At 36.2% G+C, this 25,011-nt stretch overlaps 1 protein-coding gene across 4 annotated transcripts; it reads left to right on the top strand.

The window, feature by feature from the left end:
* The first annotated feature begins 1,192 nt into the window (after positions 1-1,192).
* rsf1b.1 (remodeling and spacing factor 1b, tandem duplicate 1) lies at positions 1,193-24,399 on the top strand. 4 transcript variants are annotated; one of them, XM_056467159.1, is made up of 16 exons: positions 1,193-1,403; positions 2,965-3,056; positions 3,205-3,297; positions 3,405-3,610; positions 6,359-6,507; positions 6,602-9,318; positions 9,491-9,766; positions 12,218-12,322; positions 12,598-12,677; positions 14,503-14,557; positions 16,033-16,145; positions 16,232-16,299; positions 16,390-16,597; positions 19,201-19,439; positions 19,642-19,821; positions 21,933-24,399. In XM_056467159.1, the coding sequence occupies exons 1-16, from the start codon at positions 1,250-1,252 to the stop codon at positions 22,469-22,471; spliced, it is 5,274 nt and encodes a 1,757-aa protein (XP_056323134.1). In that variant the 5' UTR covers positions 1,193-1,249; the 3' UTR covers positions 22,472-24,399. The 4 variants fall into 4 exon arrangements, with proteins under 4 accessions (XP_056323134.1, XP_056323132.1, XP_056323133.1 ...); XM_056467157.1 differs by having other exon boundaries at positions 19,198-19,439; XM_056467158.1 differs by having other exon boundaries at positions 9,488-9,766.
* Positions 24,400-25,011: the final 612 nt, after the last annotated feature.

Here is a 25,011-nt window from a genome sequence, read left to right as displayed (position 1 = left end):
TTTGAATAAACTGTCCCTTTAAGGCCTGTGACTGTGTGAACATTTCAATATTTCAAATTTTAAAACATTCGGACACAAGAAAATTTTTGTAACTTTAATAAAGATTAAATAATATAGATTATTTGTAGAGTCAGTCCTCTACAAAACCCCCACAATCAACCCAAATAAACCTGTTAAATCATCTGGTGAAATTGTATTCACATCGCAATATATATCACAGAAAAATTAAATATTGTAATGTCAGATTTTTTCCAATATCGTGCAGTAATTTAAACTAATTTCCACGACTTTTCCAAAACTTTGTGGGTTTTTCTGTTTACATTTACATTTAGTCATTTAGCAGACGCTTTTATCCAAAGCAAAACTTTTCCTGGCCTGGAAAATACCATGTCAAAATTCCATGACTTTTTCAGGTTTTCCATGACCGTATGAACCCTGCAAAATGAGGTTTCTTATTAGTAAATTTATATTTTCGAAAGTAAAATTTAGTTACAATATAATATTAAGTAAATTAAGATAAATTAATTAAGATAGACAGTAAAGCCAAAAAGACCACTTTCACATAACAATGAAAGAGATTTTAAACAATAAAACATGTTATTAATAATGTTTTTTGCCTCACTCCATAAGTTGACCGAGTATGTACAATGCCAAAATAACTGTAAAGCTGTCTCCTCTATCACTCCTTCTGCTTAGTCCCTTTATTCATCAAGGGTCGCCACAACAGAATGAACCGCCAACTTATCCAGCATATAGATGCCCTTCCAGATGCAACCCAGTACTGGGAAACATCCATACACACTCATTCACACACATACACTACAGCCGGGAGAACATGCCCACGAAGAAATGCAAAACGACCCTAGCCGGGACTCGAACCAGCGACCTTCTTGGTGTGAGGCGACAGTGCGACACCACTGAGCCACCATGTCGCCGCCGTCTCCTCCTATTCATAGCAGAAAATACAATTTACATCAATCCCACTTTAAACTTCTTGTAAATAATGTTTTGCTGGACAAAATCTGTGGAGAGGTTTATAGGGTATTTCTTTTAATCAAACTTCTAATATGGTTTATGCGCCTTTGTCTCTTTCCCTCTCTATTCCTCCCGCTTTCTGCCTCTCTGCTGCTGCCGCTGGTTTGTTTACATCAGTTCAATCCCCGGCGCAAGGGCTTGTGGGCCATGTGTCTGCCATAGTCGCGGTGCATTGTGGGAAGGTTGTGGTCCTCCAGCGGCTCGGTTCGGAATAATGTCTGCCTCGGAGGAAGCGGACGGTTCTTCCCCGGGATTGTGCCCCAGCTTCGCCGTGATCTGCTCGTTTCTTGAGCGGTACGGAGCTCTGCTGGACCTGCCGGAGGTGTCGTTCCCAGAGCTGGAGCGCAGCCTGCAGGACAGCAGCGCGGGTGAGCCGCTCCTCCATTGTTGCTCCTCGGCTGCTTTACAAACGAATAAACGGCCCGCTCGGTTCTCCAGCATCGGGTGGCGGTGATTCTATCGCCGTTTGCCTCTCTAATGCGCCGTTTCTGCCGTTAATCTCCGCGTTTTGCGGAACAGAAGTCGTTATTCTGCTTTATTTGCTCATCACAGCTACTGGAAATGCATGGCTAGTTTATTTGGATTTTCATGCGATGTTTTGGTTTATTAAAACAATTTGTGTTTCGATTTAGTGGCACGAATGCTGCGAGGAGTGGAATATTCGTGTTTATTCATAGTTCAATAATAATTTGGCATGCATTAGTGCGATGAGCACCGCGCATGCGCAGAATGTAAAAACTTCCTGCTCCCGCTGCTGGGACGGAGAAATGAAAATATTGTGTTATTTTAATTGTCAAACTATAGTGAAAGTCAGCAATAAACCATTTTAATTCTTTCGTTTATCGTTTTTGCAGTCTATGTGTCATCTTAATTGACAGTTTGTTAATGTTAACAAAATATGTACAATTGTAGCCACAAAATTGCCACAGTTGTTTTTCTAGACTAAAACTGTAGTAAATATTACAGATTTTCCATACAACGACAGCTATAGCCTATAGGTTACATTGTATGGTGGTTAAAAAAGTATTTAAAGTTAAATATTCACTTTTTTGTGAACGATCCCTTTACATTACTCCAGGTATGTAACAATAACTGTATCTGTTACGAAATTTGACAGATACTTTTGTGATATAATTTACTTTTAGAGTAGACCTGGGCGATATGGCAATAATGCAATCTCGATAATTTATTTCCATACTGAACAATAATGTTGAATATTTTTCAATATAACTTGTTAATACTTCCAGATTTAAAAGAATATCCCAACAATGACTGAAGTCACAAAAATTAGAGGGTCCATTAAATGGCATAACATATTTTCGGCCGATACATATTTGGTGGCTTAAAACTCGGTACATCTCTTAACATCAACATACTTTTTGATTCTCATTGTTGCACATTTCTGCTGTGTGATTGGCTCTCAGATCAATATACAGTAAAAAGTACAGAGCTTATCATTGTTATTGACACAAATTTTATTGCGATTGGATATTATATCGCTTATTGGCCAGCACTATATTAGAGGCTTATATTTATGTACTTGCAATAATGGATAAACACCAGAATTTACAAACCTATTATTGTGTGATTGTAAAATAGTGGTTTTCAACTCCTACCATCACTTTAATTGATTATATTTTATTTCACTAATGAAAATAAATGACCTGGTTGCTAATTAAGAAGGAGAACAGTAATGTAGTATTGACAGTTACTGTGTAAACTTAACTATAGCCAGTTAATTCCTTGTTTTATTTAATCAGACAGTTAACGATACACAGTGTTTATTTTAAATTTAGCTCTATTTTTCAGATCTGCAGTTTTTTGTGCATTCATAGACAATAGTTTGAGAACCACTGCCTTAGAAATGGATTAGCAGAACATGGCTGTGCAAATTATATTAATGCTTCATTTTATAAATACTTTTTCTAGTACCCAAACTTCTTGTGGACCTTCACGTGAAATTATTAAGGAAAATTGGCAAATCTGTGTCTGCAGAGAGATGGGAGAAATATCTCATAAAGGTATGTCAATCAGTATTAACATTAAACTTAGGCGTTAGATAACTTATTTTGTTGCTTTTCACACACAGTTCCGTATAGCTGTTATCATGAATTATTTTGGTGCTAAATGAACATATGCATAGATGTAATTCCTATGGTTTTATTGTAGATCTGTCAGGAGTTTAACACAACATGGGCATGGGAGTTGGAAAAAAAAGGTTATCAAGAGTTGACAGTGGAGTGTAAGACAGGAATATTGAAGGTAAGATGAGAAAACCCCTGGAATGAGTAACACTGGAACCCAAAATTCATCTATAAAGATTGTTTTTGATTTTTATTAACCCAATTTATCTTGTGTTTCTCTAACAGTATTTGTGTGAATGCCAGTTTGATGACAATGTCAAGTTTAAAAATGCTATCAATGAAGAAGACCCGGATAAAATGCGACTTCAGCCCATTGGCCGAGACAAAGACGGACTCATGTACTGGTTCCAGCTGGACCAAGACCATAATGTGAGGATCTATGTGGAAGAACAGGATGATTTGGATGGGTCGTCCTGGAAATGTATAGTAAGGTAGGCATTCTGCATTTAATTTTTGTTTTCCTAATATGCCTTTATTTAAATATAAGATATATTACAAGTTTCTCAGAATGAGGCTGTAAAATTACTTGTTAACGACTTTATTCTTTGTGTATGAGCGGGAGCAGCCATTTGAATCTTTTTGGATTGAGACTTTCAGTCTTGTATACTTTCATTTTTAGACATTAAAAACAGCTGGTCCGGCAGCTCGATGTTGCAAGTTGACATTGTCTTAATATATTATTCTGCCTTGTCTGTATAGTCATGAACACACTTGTTTGTAGAACAAGTAGTTTCTGGCGTTTATTATTCCTAGTCATTTCACCCATAGGCAGCTGAATCTCAAGTTCTAAAACAATCGCAAAAATGAGCGCACTTCCGCATTGAAGATTGAGGTCAATACAATAGGGTTGTCATAATACTGGAATTCGGTACCAATCAATACTGAAATTTTAACAATGGCCATTTTCCACCAACGTTTGAGTGCTGTTGAGCGCATTCTTATACAGCGCTGATTTGCCATCATGTTCACGAGCTCAACAGAAATGACTGTGATAGGCCGTGAAGGTCAGTAGTTCACCGAACTCACCGCTGTTTACTTAGTGTAACCACAGATACAGGGACAATGGAGCATTTTAAACCCGCTATTGCTTGGTTTGGGATCGGTAGAACTATGCATCGTTGGATTTGCTCTTCAGTGTTTGGACTCTTCAGTGTGGTTTAAAAATCACTACTGACTGAACTTAAACAATGCAAACTGAACTACACTCTTCCAATTTACTATGGCATTTTATGTGAAGCTGCTTTGACACAATCTACATTGTAAAAGCGCTTTACATATGAAGGTGAATTGAATTGAATTGTTCATCAGAGGATCGCTCGTATGTCAGCTCATAAACAGACCAGCTGATCTCCGTGACTTTAAATCGCTCCTGTGTCCCTGTATCTGTGTTAACACTCAGTAAACAGCAATGAGTTCGGTGAACTGATGACCTTCACGGTCAATCACAGTCATTTCTGTTGAGCATGTGAACAAAATGGCAAATCAGCGCTGTTTAAAAACGCACTCAACAGCACTTAAATGTAGCGGGTAATGGACGTTCTTAATGTCATTATCAATTTGTACCGAATTCCAGTATCCTGACAACCCTATTATATAATAAATGTTCTGCATTAAATGTTTACTTTGGATTGAAGAAAAAAAGATGCGGTTTTCATGCGTGTCTTTAAATGCAAATGAGCTACTACTCCCACCCCCTCTCTAAAAGATGGTGTATTGTCTAGAGCTTGTGCCTTGATTGGAAGTTAGTGAAGGTGCATCACTATTTGCCCCCTTGTGCAGTTGTCAGGTCGTTCTTGTGCAGCGCGGATCGTTCGTTATTAACAGCAGATTCAGTGAGTTAATCTGCGCATCCCTTGCCAGAGAGAACATGGAAGGGGCGTATATCAAGTCAGTACAGGCCCATACATTCATCCACGAGACATGACTTAAGTTCCAGTGGCATTTTTTGCTCTCCAGACGAATGTAAGAACTTAAAGTACTTGTCTGACTTTGACTTGACCGACCCTTCGATTTAGCACACACATGATGTTTTATATTTTATAGGTTCCAGTTTTGTGACTTTCATATACATAAAGCCATTCACAGCTCTTTAATACATACCCAGCACTCTATTCATCCTCGTTAACCACTTTTATAAAACATTTCCACTTAGCACTTTTCTTTCCTTTCTTTTGTTTTGTTTTTAATTCTCCTATTTTAAGTTTCTCTCAGTTCTCGTTCACCTGCATTTTTGTTTTATCAAATGGACCTCCACCATGCGTGCATTTAAAAAAAAAAATTTGCCTGCAAATTAGGGCCCATTTGCCTGATTAAAAATGTATTAATAACACATTCGTATTTTACAGAATGTGTTAAAAATACAAAGCAAAAATCAATAATAATTAAACTCATCCACCCATGACCCACCCACAATTAATCATAAATGATTTTTTATTAGCCGACCCGTGGATTATCCGCAGCACCTGCGGATATAACCACCATCCGCGCATTACTACAATGCACTATGAAAATCAGGATGCATCGATGCATGCTATGCGTCCTTAATGAAATCTTGGAAGTGCGAAACATAAATCAGGTGAACCAAATCATCAAACATAACGACAAACAAGAGATGTTTTTCTAAAAGGAAACTTATATTTATTTATGTATAACGAAACAAACATAGTTTGACAGGAACAGTGCCATCTAGCAAATATTTATAATCATTAAATTGTTGTTGTCGTTGTGGGTATATGAAACAATCAAATTATTTTGCTATAATGTGCTTTTAAAAACTTCTGCTGTTGTTTATAAATTCCAATTTTATATTAGTATGTATTTCCAACTGAAACCGAATATAAAGTAGGGGCGGGGCTTTCTTTTTGCGCATCATTCCCTTGTAGCAAACTGACGCTAGAGGGGTGTGGTTAAGAATATTGTGACTGAAACCGTCAAACTGGCCTCTACAGAGAAGGACCCCCACTACAAATGCAGAAAAAAAATGTTCAGACTTTTATTTCAGTGCATTAACTTGCACAGATTAATTGATTTAACAATGTGCGCTAGGAAAATAAACATTGCACATTTTGATTTCATACAGACTATAAAGTCTTGTCAGTTTAAACTCATAATAGATGTTTTTATGCTTACATTGAGGGAATGTATTCATTGTGGAAAAAATCTGTAATTTACCATTGCAGAAATAGAGATGACCTGGCTCAGATTCTTGGACTCTTGAAGACTCAGATCGATCCAGCGCTCCTGGTAAAAAAGGAACAGGAGGAGGGCTCGTCTAGTAACAGTCCAAATCCAGATAATGAGGAGAACAAAAAGAAAGAGGGAGCTGAAGGTATGTCCAATTTAAAAAGTATCCAGTTATTGAGCAAAACACAGTTTGAGTGTTTAATAGATCATCTTTCTTGTCTTTGTGGCTTTGGATTTAGTGGAGAAGTCACAAGATGATTTGTCCAAATCTGAAAATAAGGAAAACATATTAGAGAAAGAAAATAAAAAGGAAGAAGATGCAGATGCCACAGATGCTTTGTCCGAAAAGGGTTTAAAGGTGAAAGAGGAGCTGAAGAAACATTCAGAGACCGCAAACGGCTCTGGCGTTATTGCTGGATCAATCAAAGAAGAGCCACAGGCCGATGAGAAAGTCTTTTCAGCACCTTCAAAGAAAGCAGAACAGACAGAGGAGGTAAAGAGAAAAACGCTAGAAGAGACCCAAAGAGCACTGAAAAATGACCATCAAGCTAAAATCCCCCTGAAAAAGCGAGAGATGAAGCTAAGTGAAGACTTTGACAGCAACAGCACAGGACTTCGAAATGCTCCGATAAAAGAATCAAGGACGTGTTTCGATGATAGCAGGTCGAGTGCTGAAAAGATCAATGGCCATGTACCACACCTTCAAAAAGAAGCAACCGATTCAGAAGGTCTCTCTCGCTTTGAATCCAATGAAAGAGCAAAAGACGCCCAGGCGGATGAAACGATGGACACAAATGAAACCAGATTGCCCTCTGAAGAGAAGATGGAAGTAGAGAAGCATGAGGAGAACAAGAAAGCTTCAGCTAAACAGCACAAAACAACTCCTGCGGAAGAAAAACCTTCAACCGTAAGTAAACGGTCAGAAAAGACACCTGGTCCGGAAGAAGTAACTATTGAAGAAAATAAAACACCACCTGAAGAGTCAGCAAAAGATCTGCCAAAAGAGAAATCGATTAAAGATATTCCAAACAGAGAGTCAAAAGAAGAATCATTGAAAGAAAGCAAAGAGTCAAAAAAAGATTCATTGAAAGATGCCCCAAGCAAAGAATCAAAAGGAGAATCATTGAAGGAAAGCAAAGAGTCAAAAAAAGATTCATTAAAAGATGCCCCAAGCAAAGAATCAAAAGAAGAATCATTGAAAGATGCCCCAAACAAAGAATCAAAAGGAGAATCATTGAAAGAAAGCAAAGAATCAAAAAAAGATTCATTGAAAGATGCCCCAAGCAAAGAATCAAAAGGAGAATCATTGAAGGAAAGCAAAGAGTCAAAAAAAGATTCATTGAAAGATGCCCCAAGCAAAGAATCAAAGGGAGAATCATTGAAGGAAAGCAAAGAGTCAAAAGAAGAATCATTAAAATATGCCCCAAGCAAAGAATCAAAGGGAGAATCATTGAAAGATGCCCCAAGCAAAGAATCTAAAGGAGAATCATTGAAAGACGCCCTCAGCAAAGAATCAAAAGAAGAATCATTGAAGAAAAGCAAAGACTCAAAAGAAGAATCATTGAAAGATGCCCCAAGCAAAGAATCAGCAAAATCAAAAGATGATAAAACTAAAGCTCTTTCAAAAAAAGAATCATTGCAAGATACCTCAAATGAAAAGTCAGCAAAATCTCTCAAAGAGGGTGCAACAAATGATCCATCAAACAAAGAATCATCAAAAGATCTTGCAAGCGAAGAGGCGTTGAAAGATCAGCCTGCAAAAGAGCCGACAGTGAAAGAAGATTCGATGAAAGATCTCCCAAATCAAGAACCAACAAAAAAAGAGTCGCAGAAAGTTCTCCCAGAAAAAGAGTCGCAGAAAGTTATTCCAAGTCAGAAATCTAAAGACCAAGAACAGCCAATGGAAACTGAATCATTCCAGTCATCAAAATCAAAAGAGTCCCGGGAAATAATCAAACCTCATTCTGACACAAAAAAGCCAGAGAATGCTGAAGAAAATAAACTTCATGACAGCAACACAGAAAAAGAGTCAGCTGAAAAACCATGCATCTCAGAAGGAGACAAACTCTTAACCAGCGGAGAAACCGAGTCCATTGGTTCTAAACCCTGTGAAGATATGGATAGCCCTCAAGACAAAAAACAAGAGAAGTCTGGCTCCTCCAAATCAAAAATGGATATTAAAAAATCCTCTGTTTCTGATTCCAAAAAGTCAGAAACAACAAAGAAAGTAGATGCTGAGGACAAATGTGATGCAGCTGAAACGGCTAAAAGTAACAAATCGGAAACAGCAGAAGACAAAGATAAAAATAATGAAACTGTGAAAACATCACATGAAGATAAAGCTTCAGAAAAACCCAACGAATCAGACCGAGAACATGAAAAACAACCAGGTTCAAGGGACGGGAATCAAATGGAAACTGATTCGGAGATCCCTAAAACTGCTGAGGAGACAACAAAAGAAAGTGTGAAGGAAGCCAATGTTCCTGTGGATAAAAGCACCAGCAAACAATCAGAGCGAGACGCGACTTCTGAAAAAAGCAAGGCTTCCGTTGTTGTTCAAGAAAAGAGTAAAAGCATTAAAAAACCAGGACGGCCTTCAAAGAAATCTCACGAGAGTCAGGATAAGGATAAAACTGTAGAAGAGGAAGAAGATGATGGAAAGCGACAGGGAAGAGTTCCTCTGAAGATGAAGAAACCAGCTCACAGAAGGAAGGCAGAGATTCAGAGAGAAGAGCTGAAGGGAGATTCGGAGTCTGAGACGACGGATGGACGGTGTTTGAGAAGGTCTCCCAGAATCTGCAGACCCACTGCTAAAGCCGTAGAGATCCAGGATAAGAAGGCGGAGCGGAAACAGGCCACACCGGAGAAGGAGAAGGAGGAAGAAGAAGAAGAGGAGGAGGAGCCTGTACAGAGGAAACCGAGGAAAGCAGAGCCAGATGGGCAGACAAAACCAAAGGTATGTGTCTGCAGGGTCTTAAAGTCAAGTTAAATTCCAAAAACAAAATTTTAGGCCTTAAAGTCTTAAATTCCCATGAAGTTTTTTTGTTTTTGTGTTAAATATTTTCTATCAATGAGCATACAGTTCAAAGTAATTTAATTGGAAATAAACGTAATTCTTCGTTCAGCAGGTGGGGAGACGTCGAAAACGACAACCGTGGTCTCGCATGAGGCGTAAAAAGAAATCTTCAGAGGATGAGGAAGATGAAGAGGAGAGCGAAAGTGAGGAAGAGGAGACAGAGGAGGATGACAGCGATGAAGACTACAAGGTGGAGAAGAGCAAGAAGAGACGGAGAAACCGAAACCGTGAGCGGCGCAGCTCTGACTCCTCCACCTCTTCATCAGAAGACGATACACCCAATGACGACCCCTGCAAACACTGTGGCCTTCCCAACCATCCTGAACTGGTGCGACACTCTTCATAAAAACTAATTCAACAAGCAGTTAAATGTGCTAACTAAAGACTTTTTCAACAGTCTCATTCATTTACACAATCATGCAGAACTTAAATAGTCTTTTTGGCCATGTCCACACTAATGGACCCGTTTCACTTTTCTGGGTTTCTCAGTAGCAGAAGTCGTCATCGCTAGGTAAACTTAGAGCGCAGTGAATGGGAGAGTTTTTTTTTTTTACAATTCCATTTGCTGAAATAGTAAAAGAAAGTTGTGAGACTGATAATGGCAGCCAGAAAAAAAGAACAAAGTCAAATTCTCTGTCCTGTCAACAGACACCGCATTAGAAACACCTCGTAATTGTAGTTAGTTTTTTTTTTTTTTTTGATGTAAATATGATATAACACATGCATAAATATAAATATTCATAAGTTAAAAAATATATATATATATATATATATATATATATATATATATATATATATATATATATATATATATATATATATATATATATATATATATTAAAAACTTTCAATGATCTAAGATGCTGATGATTAAAAACTCGTCTTGTGAAAAGGGTCCATGCATTTTTATTTAAAAACACAAATATTTCTCTGTTGCGGCCTTCTGTCCACACAGAGCTGGCATTTTTAGAAAAAGAAAACCAAAGGGGATACATTTGAAAATGCTGTTTTCGTGTTGCAGTGTGGACTGTGGAAACAAAGGCTTTCTAAAACGATTACGCATTTAAGTCATATGTAGTCATGTGACCAATTTAGCTTCATTCAGTTTGTGCATGCTCCATATTACCTCTTTTTTTAAAGAACATATAATGTTTACTGGGAGCTGTTGTTCAGCAGCAGAAGCAGACCACAGGCAGATATGATGTGAGTAAAAGCATCTCTTGCAGTACTGATCGAAAGCGTTTTCAGTTGTTTCAGTGTGGACGATGGAAAGAATTGAAAACGATAGTTTGAAAAGCCATTTTCAAATTCATCAACCACGTTTCTCAACCATGTTCCTGGAGGACCACCAGCTCTGCACATTTTTCCTGTCTCCTTAACCAAACACACCTGATTCAGATGTGATTCAAGTGCTGGTGGTCCTCCAGGAACGTGGTTGAGAAACACTGTTTTAGACATAGCATTTGTAGTTAAATATTTACAATATTGCAATTTGATTAGATGCACCTTTTCTGTTTTTTTCTTGGTCCCAGAGTGGATAAATCTGAAAATATATTTTCTGTATTTTTGTGTGAGCAGACTCTGCTGTTTGTAAGCAGCGTGCAATGTAAATGCACATACTAAGTCTACTTTTCCCATTTTTTTTTATTCTTAATTTTTATATCTCTGTGGGAGCATTACTGCACCACACGGTCTGCCATGAATACTACACTGTTTTTTTAATGGCTAAAGCCGCAGTCAAACTCAAACTCTAGTGTGACCGTAGCATTAATGTGGAAATACAAAATAGGAGAGTGAAAGCTCTGGTTTCCTGTGGAGGTAGCCTAAATTTTAAATACAAGACTACCAATTTATCATGAAGAGAGAATTGCAGTATATCTTTAATAGACTACAGCAGGGGTGTCAAACTCAGTTTCTGAAGGGCCGCAGATCTACACAGTTTAGTTCCAACCCTGCTTAAACACACTTGCCTGTAGGTTTCAAATAAGCCTGAAGGACTCAATTAGTACAATCAGGTGTGTTTAATTAGATTTGGAACTAAACTGTGCTGAGCTGCGGCCCTCCATGAACTGAGTTTGACACCTCTGGGCTACAGCTATTATCTTTCAAAATTAATATTTATATTCTGTCTATTTGTATTGTGTATTTTGTTTTTCATGAAGTTCTTTGTGCTACGAAATGGATCATATTAGACGTTGTTTGGGATTGTCATGTATGCTTGTACGGTCACTCTGATATGTCAAAAATCTTGCTACGGATCTGAAAAAATGCAGAAAATTTCACCCGATCCAAATATTTTTGTAACAGAAAAAGGTTTCAGAGATGGTGTGTAAATGTGAGGTTGCATTTTTTGTGATAACCCAAAAATGAACATTTCCTCTCTATTTACTTGCACTAAAGTGGTTACAAAGTTTAATGGGTTTTCGTTGAACACAAAACAAGATATTTTGAAGAATGTTGGGAAAAAGACTATGAAAAGAAATTCTGTGGAAGTCAAAAATTGTTTTTTCCCCCCAACATTCTTCAGAATATCTTCCTTTGAGTTCAACTGAAGAAAGAAACTCAAACAGGTTTTGAAAAAGTAGAGGATGAGTAAACAATGGCAGAATTTGCATCTTAAATTTTCATTTTGACCTTTAGACTCCATGTGCAAGGACCTTTAGTTTCATCTATAATTTGGCAAATGATGTGACATTCAGCTTCATGCAGTAAACTGTGATTCTGCATTTTGCTCATTATAGACATCAGGTATTTATCCTGTCATATTTCTCTTCCCCAGATCCTGCTGTGTGATTCCTGTGACAGCGGCTACCACACTGCCTGCCTGCGTCCTCCGCTCATGATCATTCCAGACGGAGAGTGGTTCTGTCCTCCCTGCCAGCACGTGAGTCCAGGACTACATTTTCATGGACATCAGTCATCTAATAAATTGTCTTCACTGCACTTCAATAATGCGACTAAAATAGGAATACTCCACATGTCTTAATTTGATTTCTGTTCAGTTCGATTCTGACTTTAGTTGCTGTTTACATGGTAGACTCTTAATCAGAGTATTGTCTTAATCGTATTAAAATCAGAGTATTGGTGTCCATGTAAACCTAATCAGAATTCACAAATCAACAATCCTGACTATGCTGATGCTGTATATTTGGCTTTCAGAAGCTACTTTGCGACAGACTGGAAGAGCAGCTGCTGAATTTGGATGCCGCCCTCAAAAAGAAAGAACGCGCAGAGCGGAGGTGAATAAACATGTTTAAAACTGATCAAGTTATTCAGATGGCAGTCGCAGAAAAGTTCATCCTGTGTTTATTCAGTCAACTGCTTTCTAGTGTGTAGAAAGAAATTTAAGAGTACTTCAAAGTCATTATTTAGTTTGAAGTAAAATATTAATTTGTTTTTATATCAAATTGCTGAACTACTGCTTAGCATGTCTTCAAAATGTCAAATAGGATTTAGTTACACTTTATTTTAAGGTGCCTTGATTAAAGTGTAACTACTGCACAGTAAATAATTTCAGCATCGATATCGCAACGTGCTAATATGCGATAGTCACGTCACTGAATCTGCAATGTTGAGTTGTGGTTATTGTTTTATTATATGTTGGGTTATAATTAAGGTTAAACAGAATCTGTGGACATTTTTTGCTATTTCTGCTCAGAATTTTGTAAAAAACGGATTTATGCAGAATGATTTTGGGAGTAAAAGAGCTAAAAATTTATTAAATGATATAAAAAATAATACATTTTTATCTTTTATTTAATGTTTACAATGCAAATCCAATTAGATCCACTTAATTGGTAAACAAAACAAGTCTCTCAAATATTATATCTACTAAAGGACAGAAAATATTACTTTACAAACTGTATTGTAAATAAATACAATGAACATTTTCATGTTTGTCAATAATATTACTGAAATTATGTAAAAATGAATAAATATAAATTTACACACGTTTACACAAGTAAATAAATAGACTAAATGATTGATTAAAAATCTGCGGATTTCTGCGCGCGCAGATTCTATGTTGGCCTAGTTATGGCGTAGTTGGCACAAGAAATTATAAATTTTGTAACATCAAAGATAAATTGTATATTTTATTACAATGAAGACTATGTAGTGTTATTTTTGGTTGATTTGAGTACATTACATTATTTTACATTTGACCTCAAAATTGTTTGTTAGAATATCCAGAAAACCATAAAGCATTATGTTTCATTTGTATCTTTGTCTACTGTACTCATTTATACTTGTAATTTGTTTAGAGTTATTTAAATCTTCTTATAAAATTACTGCAATATTCCAATATATATAGCAAAATATGGTTAGATTTAGATTTAGTTGCTTGTAATTATGAATAATTAATTGTAATTACTATAGTAAGTACATAAGGACATCGTGAATTAAAGTGTAACCTAAGAATATTATCATTTGGAGTATTTATTTTGAGAAAATGACAATAGGTCAGTATAAAATATTACATGTTTTCAAATGCAAAACATTGGGGGGGAAATAAGCTTGTATGTAAAAGGTCTAAAAACTTGGAATCATTTACATTGAGTATCAGTATTTAAACTTTTAAATGAAATGTCATTGGTCATTTATAAAATGAAACGCTGTTAAATGAGAATTTAATTTAAAACATGTACTTGTTAATATCAATGGCAAATCCAAAGAACTGATAACAACATTGAAGTGCTTTATAATTTTATCTGGATTTTAGTTGCTCTGTCTATCCACCGTATTTTTCAACATGCAGGTTAACTGCTTTCTGTAGATATACGAGATTCTGGTTTGTAAGTCGTTGTAGGGAAACAACACGAAAAATATTAAAATACAGTGAATGGTAAAGCTACAAATTAGTGTTTATAATTAATGTAATAAAACTGCATCTTGTATCAAAAGTTACTTGTATCAAGCAGCAAAATTAGTTGTTTTGGATTGCTAAAAGCTGTTGGATTCAACACTGGAAACTGGAAATCCTGCTCTAATATGAAAATGATGGTGTATATGAGAAATTTTCTGCCTGAAATGTTGACTCTTTTGTTTTGCTTTTATTCATTGTAGGAAAGAGCGACTAGTGTATGTTGGCATTAGTGTGGAGAACATCATCACGCCCTCTGTAAGTCCCTCCCTATGGATATTTAATGTTAAAATGCTCGCATGTGAAGTAAACCACGTGTAAGTAAACATTTTGCATTCTAGTAATGCAGTTGTGAAGCTAAACTATCATATAAACAGGGTGGATAAACTATAGTGATTAATCAAATGGATTTTAAAGGGGTTGTTTACTCAAAAATGAACATTCAAAAGTTTGGAAGTCTGCATTGAGTTGTTAGAGCTAAACTATGCAGGACACCGGCCCTCCAGGACAGAGTTTGGACACCCCTGTTCTAGCCACTAACCTTGAGAAAATGCTTCCCACATTGATCTCCAGAGGCTAAACAGGATTCATTAAGAATCGTCTTTTATTTTTTGAATATCAGAAGATTATTAAAATTATTTACACATCGAATCCGGATCCCGTTCAACCTGAAACACTTATTTCAATGGATGCAGAAAAAGTCTTTGATTGGGTTGAGTGGGATTTATTTTGCCACCCTTACTAAATTTGGATTTGGTTCAAACTTTATTTTATTTATTAAATTACTATATGCCCATCCACAAGCCTCTATACAAACAAACTATTATAGTTCTAGTTTTTTTCTATTAGGTTGATCTACGAAACAGGGTTGCCCTCTGTCTCTCTTTTTATTTGCTTTGGCAATAGAACCTTTAGCAATATCCTTACATGCATCCAAACATCTTATTTACTGACCATAAACCTTTGAAATTATTACTATACAGGGTTCCCACAGTTCTTGAAAGTACTTGAAATTACTTGAATTATAGACGTATAGATTCAAGGCCTGGAAAGTACTTAAAAACAAATAAGTGGTCCTTGAAAGTGCTTAAATTAAATTTGAAATGAGATTTGTTTATAGGGTTATTTCAGCAATTGTACTGGGCTGCTGTCAAAAACAACAACAAAAACTGAGAAATACTTAATTTAAAAATGTTAAATTTATAATAACGATGACAAATAATGCACTTTTTTATCAATATTTCAGAAAGTGCATGTGAATATTGTTAGTATTGAATTCAGCTAATTTTAATAAAGCAGTTTAAAAGGGTCAAAAAATGTGCATTTAAAAATTATTAATTTAAAATAATACAAAAAAAATAAATAAATAAAAAAGGGGCAGTATGGTGGCTTAGTGGTTAGCACTTTTGCCTCACACCAAGAAGGTCACTGGTTTGAGTCGCAGCTGGTCCAGTTGGCATCCGGTTTCCTCCACAGTCCAAAGACATGCAATATAGGTGAATTGGATTAACTAATTTGGGCATAATGTATGATTGTGTGTGTGAATGTGAGAGTGTATGGGTGTTTCCTAGTACTGGGTTGCAGCTAGAAGGGCATCCACTGCGTAAAACATATGTTGGAATACTTCATTCCACCGTGGCGACCCCTGATTAATAAGGGACTAAGTTGAAGGAAAATAAATGAATGATGCTTTAAAAAGTCTTTGAAAGTATTTTTCAACATTTTCTTTGAAGGTTGAAGTGGAGGAAGAAAAGGAAGAGGTTGTGGTGAAGGATAAAACGGAGACTAAGAAGAGCAAAGGCTGGGGACGGAGATCAACCAGAGCCAAGAAATACATAAGCTACAGGTAAATAAATCTCCTTTGCTGACACAGTGATCTTTTGCTCTTCATACACCATCTTTATTCACACTTTATTGCTCATTTTTGCACAGATTTGATGAGTTTGATGAAGCGATCGAAGAGGCGATTGAGGAGGACATCAAAGAGGCAGAAGGTGGAGGTGAAGGAGCTTTTATTTGCTCTTCTTGCTGTGCAGTATTGTTGATGTTTGAGCTTGAATGACTGATCAGATGTGTGTATTTTTATCCAGGAGCAGGACGAGGGAAGGACATGGCGAACATCACAGGCCACAGAGGGAAGGACATGTCCACCATCCTGCAGGAGGAAGGGAAGGAGAACGGCCGACCGCAGAGAACTAGCGCCGCACAGAAGAAGAAACGGCGGCGTCTCAATGATCTGGACAGCGACAGCACTGTGGATGAGGAGGAAAGTGAAGACGAGTTCCGCCTCAGTGACAGGTAATGCTAACGGTGCAATTCCACTGGCGTATTTCATTTTACATTTTCAGTTCATTCATATGGAAGTTCAGCGTAAACTAGTGCATTATGGGCTTGAAAGTGACACGGAGAAAGCATTGAGAGCAACCAAGAGTGTCAGAAAGGTTAAATATCTTATTTCACTCAGAATCATCCATGACTATTTTCATCTAGCTTTAGTCAACGAAAACTGAAGCCATTTAGTCTAGTGTTAGTCAATGAAAATCATATTTTAGTCTTTTTTAGTAACGCAATTCTATTTAACCCAGTCAATATACTATAAGTACCTAGTAGTAAAGACAAAACCACATTTTTCTTTTAGACAAACCCATTTCAAACAAGGTTATCATATTTTATTATTGTTACCTATTAGATTTAATAACACTCTGGTTTGAATGTACATTTATTTGACCAACCACATGTGTTAGAAGTACACACACACATACATTTTAATAAAATAAATAAAAAAGTAGAATGGCATCACATAACAATGCAAGAAAAAAATTCATAAAATACATTTTAATTTTCAGTTCATTCATATGGAAGTTGGGCATAAACCCCCACGCAGTGCATTATGGGCTCGAAAGCAGCACAGAAAAAGTGTTAAGAGCAGCCGAGAGCATCAGAAAGGTTGAGAATTTCTTGACTTTATGCTAATGTCAAGTGAAAACGCCGGCCGGCAACTAATCACTGTGAAAATTTAGAAAGGCAAGATGTTGACATATGTTTATGAGTGTTTTACTGAATTACTAGGCTGAAATAACGTACATGTAGGCTACTGTTGGGATATCTAAGCAATTCCATGCGTGTTCAATAAAAAAGATCAGGAAAGGTTTTTCTTCAATGTCAAAAATCTTTGTAATTTATTGGAAACAAATGAATAATTCGATTCACAGAATTGTGGTATCCCCAATGCAATGCAAAAGTTACATTCAGGAGGTGCGCAACAGTTTTCATTTCCTGACTTTAACTTTTATAGGCAGCTGATATTAACAGGTGGAGTTTGGTAAAATTCGTCACTTGTCAATCATTCTCCAGTCCTCCATTGGCCGCACCCATACATACGTCCTCTTTTTCTACGAATTTTCTGCACAATATTAAAAGAATAAGACTTTTTCAACTGCAAATATTATTTGTTCATTTTAAACCACAGGAAGTTTCGCTGCAAAGCTCATGTTAATTTTGGACATTCAGGCCTTTGCATTTCTGTCGGCTTCATCTACTTCTGCAAAAATGCTTCATTAATATGCAAGGCATATCACACGCAACAGAAGAAGCTCAGTGATTATGTCAGCTTTAAGCAATACAAATACAATTTCTTTATGAAAAGGAGACAAAAAGTAATAAAAAACATATTGCTTTTTTCACACTACTCCTTAACACTTTCAGTTTACACAAACATCTTGAACTATGTATGCCTGTGTGTGTTTATGAATTGGTTTCTTGAAGAATTTTTGTGATCTTGCCAAATTTCTTCTCGATTTAGTTTGTTCTATTTCTTCATATCATTCCAGATTGACTGGATTATGATCAGATCAAATCTCTGTGTGGAACACTGGCTGTTGCCAGACTCCTTGTGCTGACAAAAATCTCACTGTATAATTACAGTTAATGACAAAAATAATGTTTGGTAATATAAATTGATATTTCAAACTACATGCTACAGAATAATATAGAAATAACCAACTTTAAACCTTTTTTTGGTGAAAATACTAGTGGCTTAAGACTTTTGCACTGTGTGTGTGCGTTTTAAAAATAAATGAACAAATTGATAAGGTTTTATGCTTAAAAATAAATGTTTAAATAATGCTCGTGCTTTTTGTTGGTTGTTAGAAAAAAATCCTTCATTATTTAACAACTAGAAATCATTTATAAAAACTTTAAATTATATAATAAAAAGTAATTTATTCCAGCCTCAAATGATAAAATTAATATGATGCAATAACATTTGACTTTCTGAAGCACACAATGTTTTTATGATTTGTATTTAAATGCACAAAAGATAATATAATAAAATTCCCAAGATTCAAACAATTCCAAAAACACTCAAATAAAATCTCAAAACTAACTTTTAAAGTGTATAAAGTGTATATTCGGTTATTAATTACTTAGCCTCATGTCGTTCCAATCCTCGTAAGACACAGGTCTCAAACTGGATTCATGGAGGGCCGCAGCTCTGCACAGTTTCGCTCCAACCCTAATCAAACACAGCTGATCCAACTAATCAAGGGGTTCAAGACTACTAGAGACTATTAAGGAGGTAAGAGTTAGAGGTGGTTGGAGCTAAACTATGCAGAGCTGCGGCCCTCCAGGAATTGAGTTTGAGACCACTGCACTAAGACCTTAAAATCTTTCTCATCCTTCATAGACAGCAACAGTCCAGAGACATTCAGTCCAGAGAAATCCTCCTCAAATGCATCCCTGTGTTTTCAGTGGTCCAATCAGAATATTATGAAGCCACACTTTTGTGGGCATATTAAACAAAAATAACAACTTAATTGAACAGTTTCTTCTCCTCTGGTCAGTATAGGGAGCACAGTATCCATCAGTGTAATGACATTTGCTCTGCTCTGATTGGTCAGCAGTTCTGAGGAGGAGTTTGTTGCGTCTGAAAATGCAGATAGTGAAGACAACGCGCCGTCCTTAGAGGACAGTGACTTCGACAGTGACGCTCTAGGTCCACGAGCGAATCCTGCGAACAGAAAGAGGACGAGCCGGAATCGAAACCGGAGAAAACAACCTCCGCGCAGAAGACGCAGACCCAAAGGATACTCTGATGAAGAGGAGCTGGAGACTGACGAAGAGGAGGAAGAGGACGAGATGGGTGAGGCACAGATTCATTTCTTCAGCATTGGAAGTATTTTTAACATCAGTTAGCTAATAGAAGAGCTGTTGTTGATTTTTGATTGCATTTTAAGGCTAATTAAAATGGTAACTTTTTTTGTTGGCTAATAAGTATTATTTATGTATTGCTAGTTTTTGTTTAAATTTACTGTGTTGACTGATTGTTGTGTGTTTCTCTGCAGTGACGGAGGGCTCTAGTAACTTCAGTGACAGTGATCTGGACGTCCGCTGTCGACGCTCGTATCGCAGCCGAAAGCAAGAGGTGAATTACTGTGAAACTTCAGATTCAGACGGCTCGCAGGCCAGCACCAACAAAGACAAGAAGAAGAAGCGCAGACGACTGTCCAGCTCTGACAGCGAAGGTCAGTATAACTCTGACATTTCAGTTAAATATAAGAGTTCAGTGGAAGTTTAGCTTACAGTTTGTGTGACTAATACAGTTTTTTTAATAGCTTATAATAGGGCTGAACAATATATTATTTGAGCATCGATATTGCAATATGTGTATCCACAATAGTCACATCGCGGGATTAGATTATTTATTAAAGATTAAACAATATTATTTATACAATGGGGACCATGTTATTTTACTTTTGATTTATTCAATTATTGTTTATGAATACTGTTAGGCTCCAGAAAACCATAAAGCACTGTTTATTTCACTTTTATTTTTGTCATATTTATATATTCTTTTAATTAATTTTATGTAGATGCACTGCATAGAAGACTTGATCACCTCAGTCAATCTGTTTTAATTAAATCTTTCCAAAAAGAGATATTCAAATTTCCTGTTTAATTATATTCATTCTGCATTATATTGCAGGAAAACAAAATATCACGATGTCAGATTTTTACGATATCGTGCAGCCCTAGCTGATTAGGTCGATTATTTAGGAACATGGATGACTGAACTATTCAGAAATATTTGTCTTTTTATTAGGAATTACTACTTTTATTTTTAGCTAAATTCAATGTTTTAATAAAGATGCATAATGTACATATATTCTCTCTTTTTTACTTTCTTAATCAATTCATTTATAAACATTTATTACTGTTTTTACAAAAGTAGTAAAGCAGGGAAAACAAGGCATATTTAATCCTGATCCTGGAGGGCCACCTTGGTTTAGCTCCAGTCCTAATCATACACAACTGAACAGGCTAACCAAAGTCTTTAGAACAGGGGTGCCCAAACTAAAGCAGCTGTTGAAAACTTCATATCAGTGATGTTTCTTGAGTATTAAATGCTATTAGAATTGGATTTGACTTCAGAGGTTGAAGTAATGATGCTGAAGATTCAGATTTTCCATAATATTATAAAATGTTAACAAAGTTTTTTCTGTGTTTTTAAATCCAGCTGCCTTTCTATATTATATTACAGGGTATCCGCAGGGTCTTAAAGTCTTAAATGTCAAAAGCAAAATTAGAAAGTCTTAAATCTACTGAAATGTTGTGTTGTAGGTCTTAAATCTGTTTTAACAGGTCCTAATTTTACATTGTTCATGTATATCTACCCAATCTGGCCATTAACACCCATACAGTACAATCACCACCAATCCATCTCACTAAAGCGTTTAACTTTTTAATTAAAAATAGCATTAACTTTTCTTACTGTAACATTTGCTTAAATGTTCTCCATTTATTAACTGCTGAGGATACTGACCTCACCTATATTTTTTTAATTATTAAATTATTATTATTATTGTAGACTGAAGTAATTGACAGCTATGTTTTGTTATATTCTTGATAAGGGTTATAGTTTGTAAATGGATATATTTGAAAATTAATAAAAAATATTTTTTAAAAATTAGGATTATTGTCTTATTAAACGTATTAAATTATAATAATTTTTGATAGGGCAAGTGAAAAGTGGGATATTTAAAAGAATCCTTAGCATTTAGCCTGTTTAAGTCTAAAATTTCATACATAATGGTCTTATTATTAGAATAATTAGAATTATTAGCCCCCTTTTGAATTTTTTTTCTTGTTTAAATATTTCCCAAATTATGTTTAACTGAGCAAGGAAATTTTCACAGCATGTCTGATAATATTATTTCTTCTAGAGAAAGTGTTTTTTGTTTTATTTCAGCTAGAATAAAAGCAGTTTTAATTAAAAAAAAAAAACATTTTAATGTCAAAATTATTAGTCCCTTTAAGCTATATTTTATTTCGATAGTCTACAGAACAAACCATCGTTATACAATAACTTGCCTAATTACCCTAACCAGCCTAATTAACCTAGTTAAGCCTTTTAATGTCACTTTAAGCTGTATAGAAGTGTCTTGAAAAATATCTAGTCAAATATTATTTACTGTCATGATGGCAAAGATAAAATAAATCAGTTATTAGAAATGAGTTATTAAAACTATTAATAATGGAGAGCTGGTGGTCCTCCAGGGACATGGTTGAGAAACACTGGTTTAGAGTGATTTAAAACATAATATTTTGATGATTTTATTCTCTTTTGCTCCTCCAGCCAGTTTCCAGTCAGCGGAATCAGAAGAAGAAGAGCGAAAACCCAAGAAGATCAGAGCCGACTCGTCTGAGGAGGAGGAATCCAGGAAGCGACGCAGACGTTTATCCCTAAAGCGCCGACGGGAGTCAGAGGACGATGACGATGATGATGATTCAGATGAATCCGAGGAAGAGGAGCGTCCCATCCGGAAGCGAGTAAACCGAATCGACTCTGATGACTCTTCCAGCGAGAGCGAAGAAGAGGAGCAGGAGGTGAAGAAAAGCCCGCAGGAGAAAAACACAGAGGAGACGAGTGCTAGTAAAGGACCCAGTCCAATAAACGACACCACGGCAGAGCCTCCTTCTACTAATGGACAGAGCCCTATAAAGGGTCTGGAGGGTGGCGCGCCTCGGCCCACAGCAGGAGCAACGTCTAAAAATGGCAACACACCATCCATAGCACCCAATGGCCTGGAAGCCGGCGCACAGGAAGAAGACGAAGACGATCTTTTGGGAGTCACAGACCTCGTAGACTATGTCTGCAACAGCGAACAGTTATAACCTGGCATTCATCTTCATCTTTTTGTAAACCCTCACCACAGATCTCATCAACAGTCCCTGTTATAAAAGTGCCAGTGGAACAGATTGTCCATGACACGTTAATAATAATAATAATAATAGCTGTAAATATTTTACCGAGCAAAAAGTATCAAGAGAAGGACACGGCAATCCTTTCCCTGAGATGTTTCTTCTCAAACGAAACCCTCTCTGGAAGCAAAACCTCAAAAACCTCTTTCTTTTTTACACTAATCACTCAGCCATCTGACATTGGTCATGTGTTTCGATCTTCACTGCTGTCTGTCGCACATTTCAAAGAGAAACCCGGAAGTGGGCGGAGTCTGTGTGAATGGGGGAGGAGCCTGAGGTGATGTGCGATTCCACTCCGAGGCCATTTTTTTTAAACATTCGTCTTTTTTATAATCAACATACGAGCGGAAGTTAAATTTCTAGTGTCATTTTGGTGGGGAATTGTTTTTATTAAGTGATGTCATTATAAGCTTTGTTTTGTTACACTATTTATTACAGAATTGTAATTTGTACCTGAAATTATCGCTTTTGGTCGCTCGCACCGTTAAGAGCTAACGATTCCTGGAAGTTTGTCTAACGGTGAAAATTATTATTATTAATATTATTATTTTTCTCATGCCAACATATTAAAATTCAGTTCTAGCACCATGTGAAGTCAAACACTATTTACGCTGGCAGCTTTTCAATGCGTCAAATGCCAAATCTTCCACTTGAGGATAAAACTGAGGACTCTCCCACGCCGTTGTGCAGTTTGTTTCTCTGTTCATCTCAGATTTTTCCATCTAAGGGATTGTTTTTTTGCCCATCGTATCTGTGTTACAGTGTACTATATTCGTTTTCTTTATATAAATATATGAATATAATCATTGTATTGTTTTGTTTTTCTCCACATGCTGATTATGTATTTTCATAAATTGCAAAGCAATACATTTTTCTTGCAAGACATGCAGGAAGAAATTCTTCATCTCCTGGTTTCCTCTATTTTTAAAGGTAATATTGAATAATTTCCGACCCTTCCGAGAGCTTCAAGATGCGCCCGTCTGACAGACATGGTATAGTCTTGCATTATCCTGGTGTGTATATCTGTAGTTTTTTTGCTGTAACATATTAGAAGCATTTTAAAGTTATACATAGCAGTCCTTTTTATGATTGCGGTTGTTTATATTTTGTTTTGTAGGTACATTTGTACCACTCCAAAGTGGGCACGTCTGCCTCATTTTCATAGGTTTTGTTTTTTCTTTAGGAATTTTCCGTCTCTCTGTCCTATTTCCACTGATAACTAAAACATTTCCAAGAATGATCTGCTCTCCAAAAGGAAATACATTTGATATAAAGCCCGATGACAGATTTTATTGTTTTGGTGTCAGAATTGATCGACAAAAGTTGTGTAAAAATCTCTTGTACATTAATGTCTATGCTTGGCATGCACATATCTTCTAGTCTGACTTTGCTTTTGCAGATTTGCAGAATAAATCTTCCCTATTTTTTTTTTCTTCAAAATGAGAGGAAGAGCATTATTAGGAACAAAACCACAACAATTCCCCAGAGGTGATCCTTCAACAGTATTGCGTCAATATTCAGCCGTCTAACTTAAAAATCAAAGGTACAGACATCAATTTGAAATTGAAGCCCAGCCTATAATGACACAGTGTATATTTGTATTTGACATTTTTGAAAAAAATGTCTCCGCTTAATTTGATATTATGAATGCCGAGACCAGTGTTTGAAGATGCCTGATGTAGTTTGACAGCAGATGGACAGATACCGTCTGGTTTTAGCATTTAGAAGCGTCCTTTGTGTTCGTCTGTTCCTCTTTTTTTGATGTTTTTGTTAACTGTACTGTAATTTCTTTAATATGATTTACTATCTTGTACATTTGTCATAATAAAAACGAAATGAAACATGTGTAAGGACAGTGTAATTAATACCTACTGATCAGATCGAGTCGCTTGATTCTGTTGACAAACATATCTAACGGCAATGTAGTTTCCATATCACTGCATAAAATAATTTCGAAATTTTTTTATACTTTTAATTAGCGGCGGGATATCCAAAACCCACAAAAGATACCTACCAAGCACATAAAAGTATTTAAATGGCAATATTTTCTTCTTTCCCCTGCAAAAATACGGATGAGGACATCATAGTGTTTCCCGCTCTTGCTCCAACTCATAAATTAAATACTGACGCAATAGTTTAGCAGAAATGCTCTTACGAAGTTATGATCAATTAAATAGTTTAGCAACGACTTTTCTGAGTTTCGAGGTAGTAACATTGCAGTTCTGGGAACAGTTCATCTAAGAGTTTTGCCATTAAAAGTGGCGCTGCTGCTGAAAACAGTTGAAGTGCAGATTCAGGTAAATCCCAATTCATTTAATCAAACAGTCAATCTCTAGCTCTTACTGTTAATGTAGTTAAGTTAGTATCGGAAGCGGATAAACACGAAAGAACTAACGTTCACAAGAGCAAATCTTGATAAAATGAATGTCAAGAAATAACTTGGGTTTGTTTTT

Source organism: Danio aesculapii, chromosome 10 (genome assembly GCF_903798145.1).
Source record: "Danio aesculapii chromosome 10, fDanAes4.1, whole genome shotgun sequence".
NCBI classification, from domain to species: domain Eukaryota; kingdom Metazoa; phylum Chordata; class Actinopteri; order Cypriniformes; family Danionidae; genus Danio; species Danio aesculapii.
This window is presented reverse-complemented; position numbering and strand designations above follow the sequence as displayed.

Coding starts and splice junctions, on each gene's coding strand:
- rsf1b.1 (XM_056467156.1), top strand. CDS start 1,250: ATGTCTGCCTCGGAGGAAGCGGACGGTTCTTCCCCGGGATTGTGCCCC. Junction 3,298..3,404: donor GTAAGACAGGAATATTGAAG/GTAAGATGAGAA, acceptor TTTCTCTAACAG/TATTTGTGTGAATGCCAGTT. Junction 12,678..14,502: donor AAAGAACGCGCAGAGCGGAG/GTGAATAAACAT, acceptor TATTCATTGTAG/GAAAGAGCGACTAGTGTATG.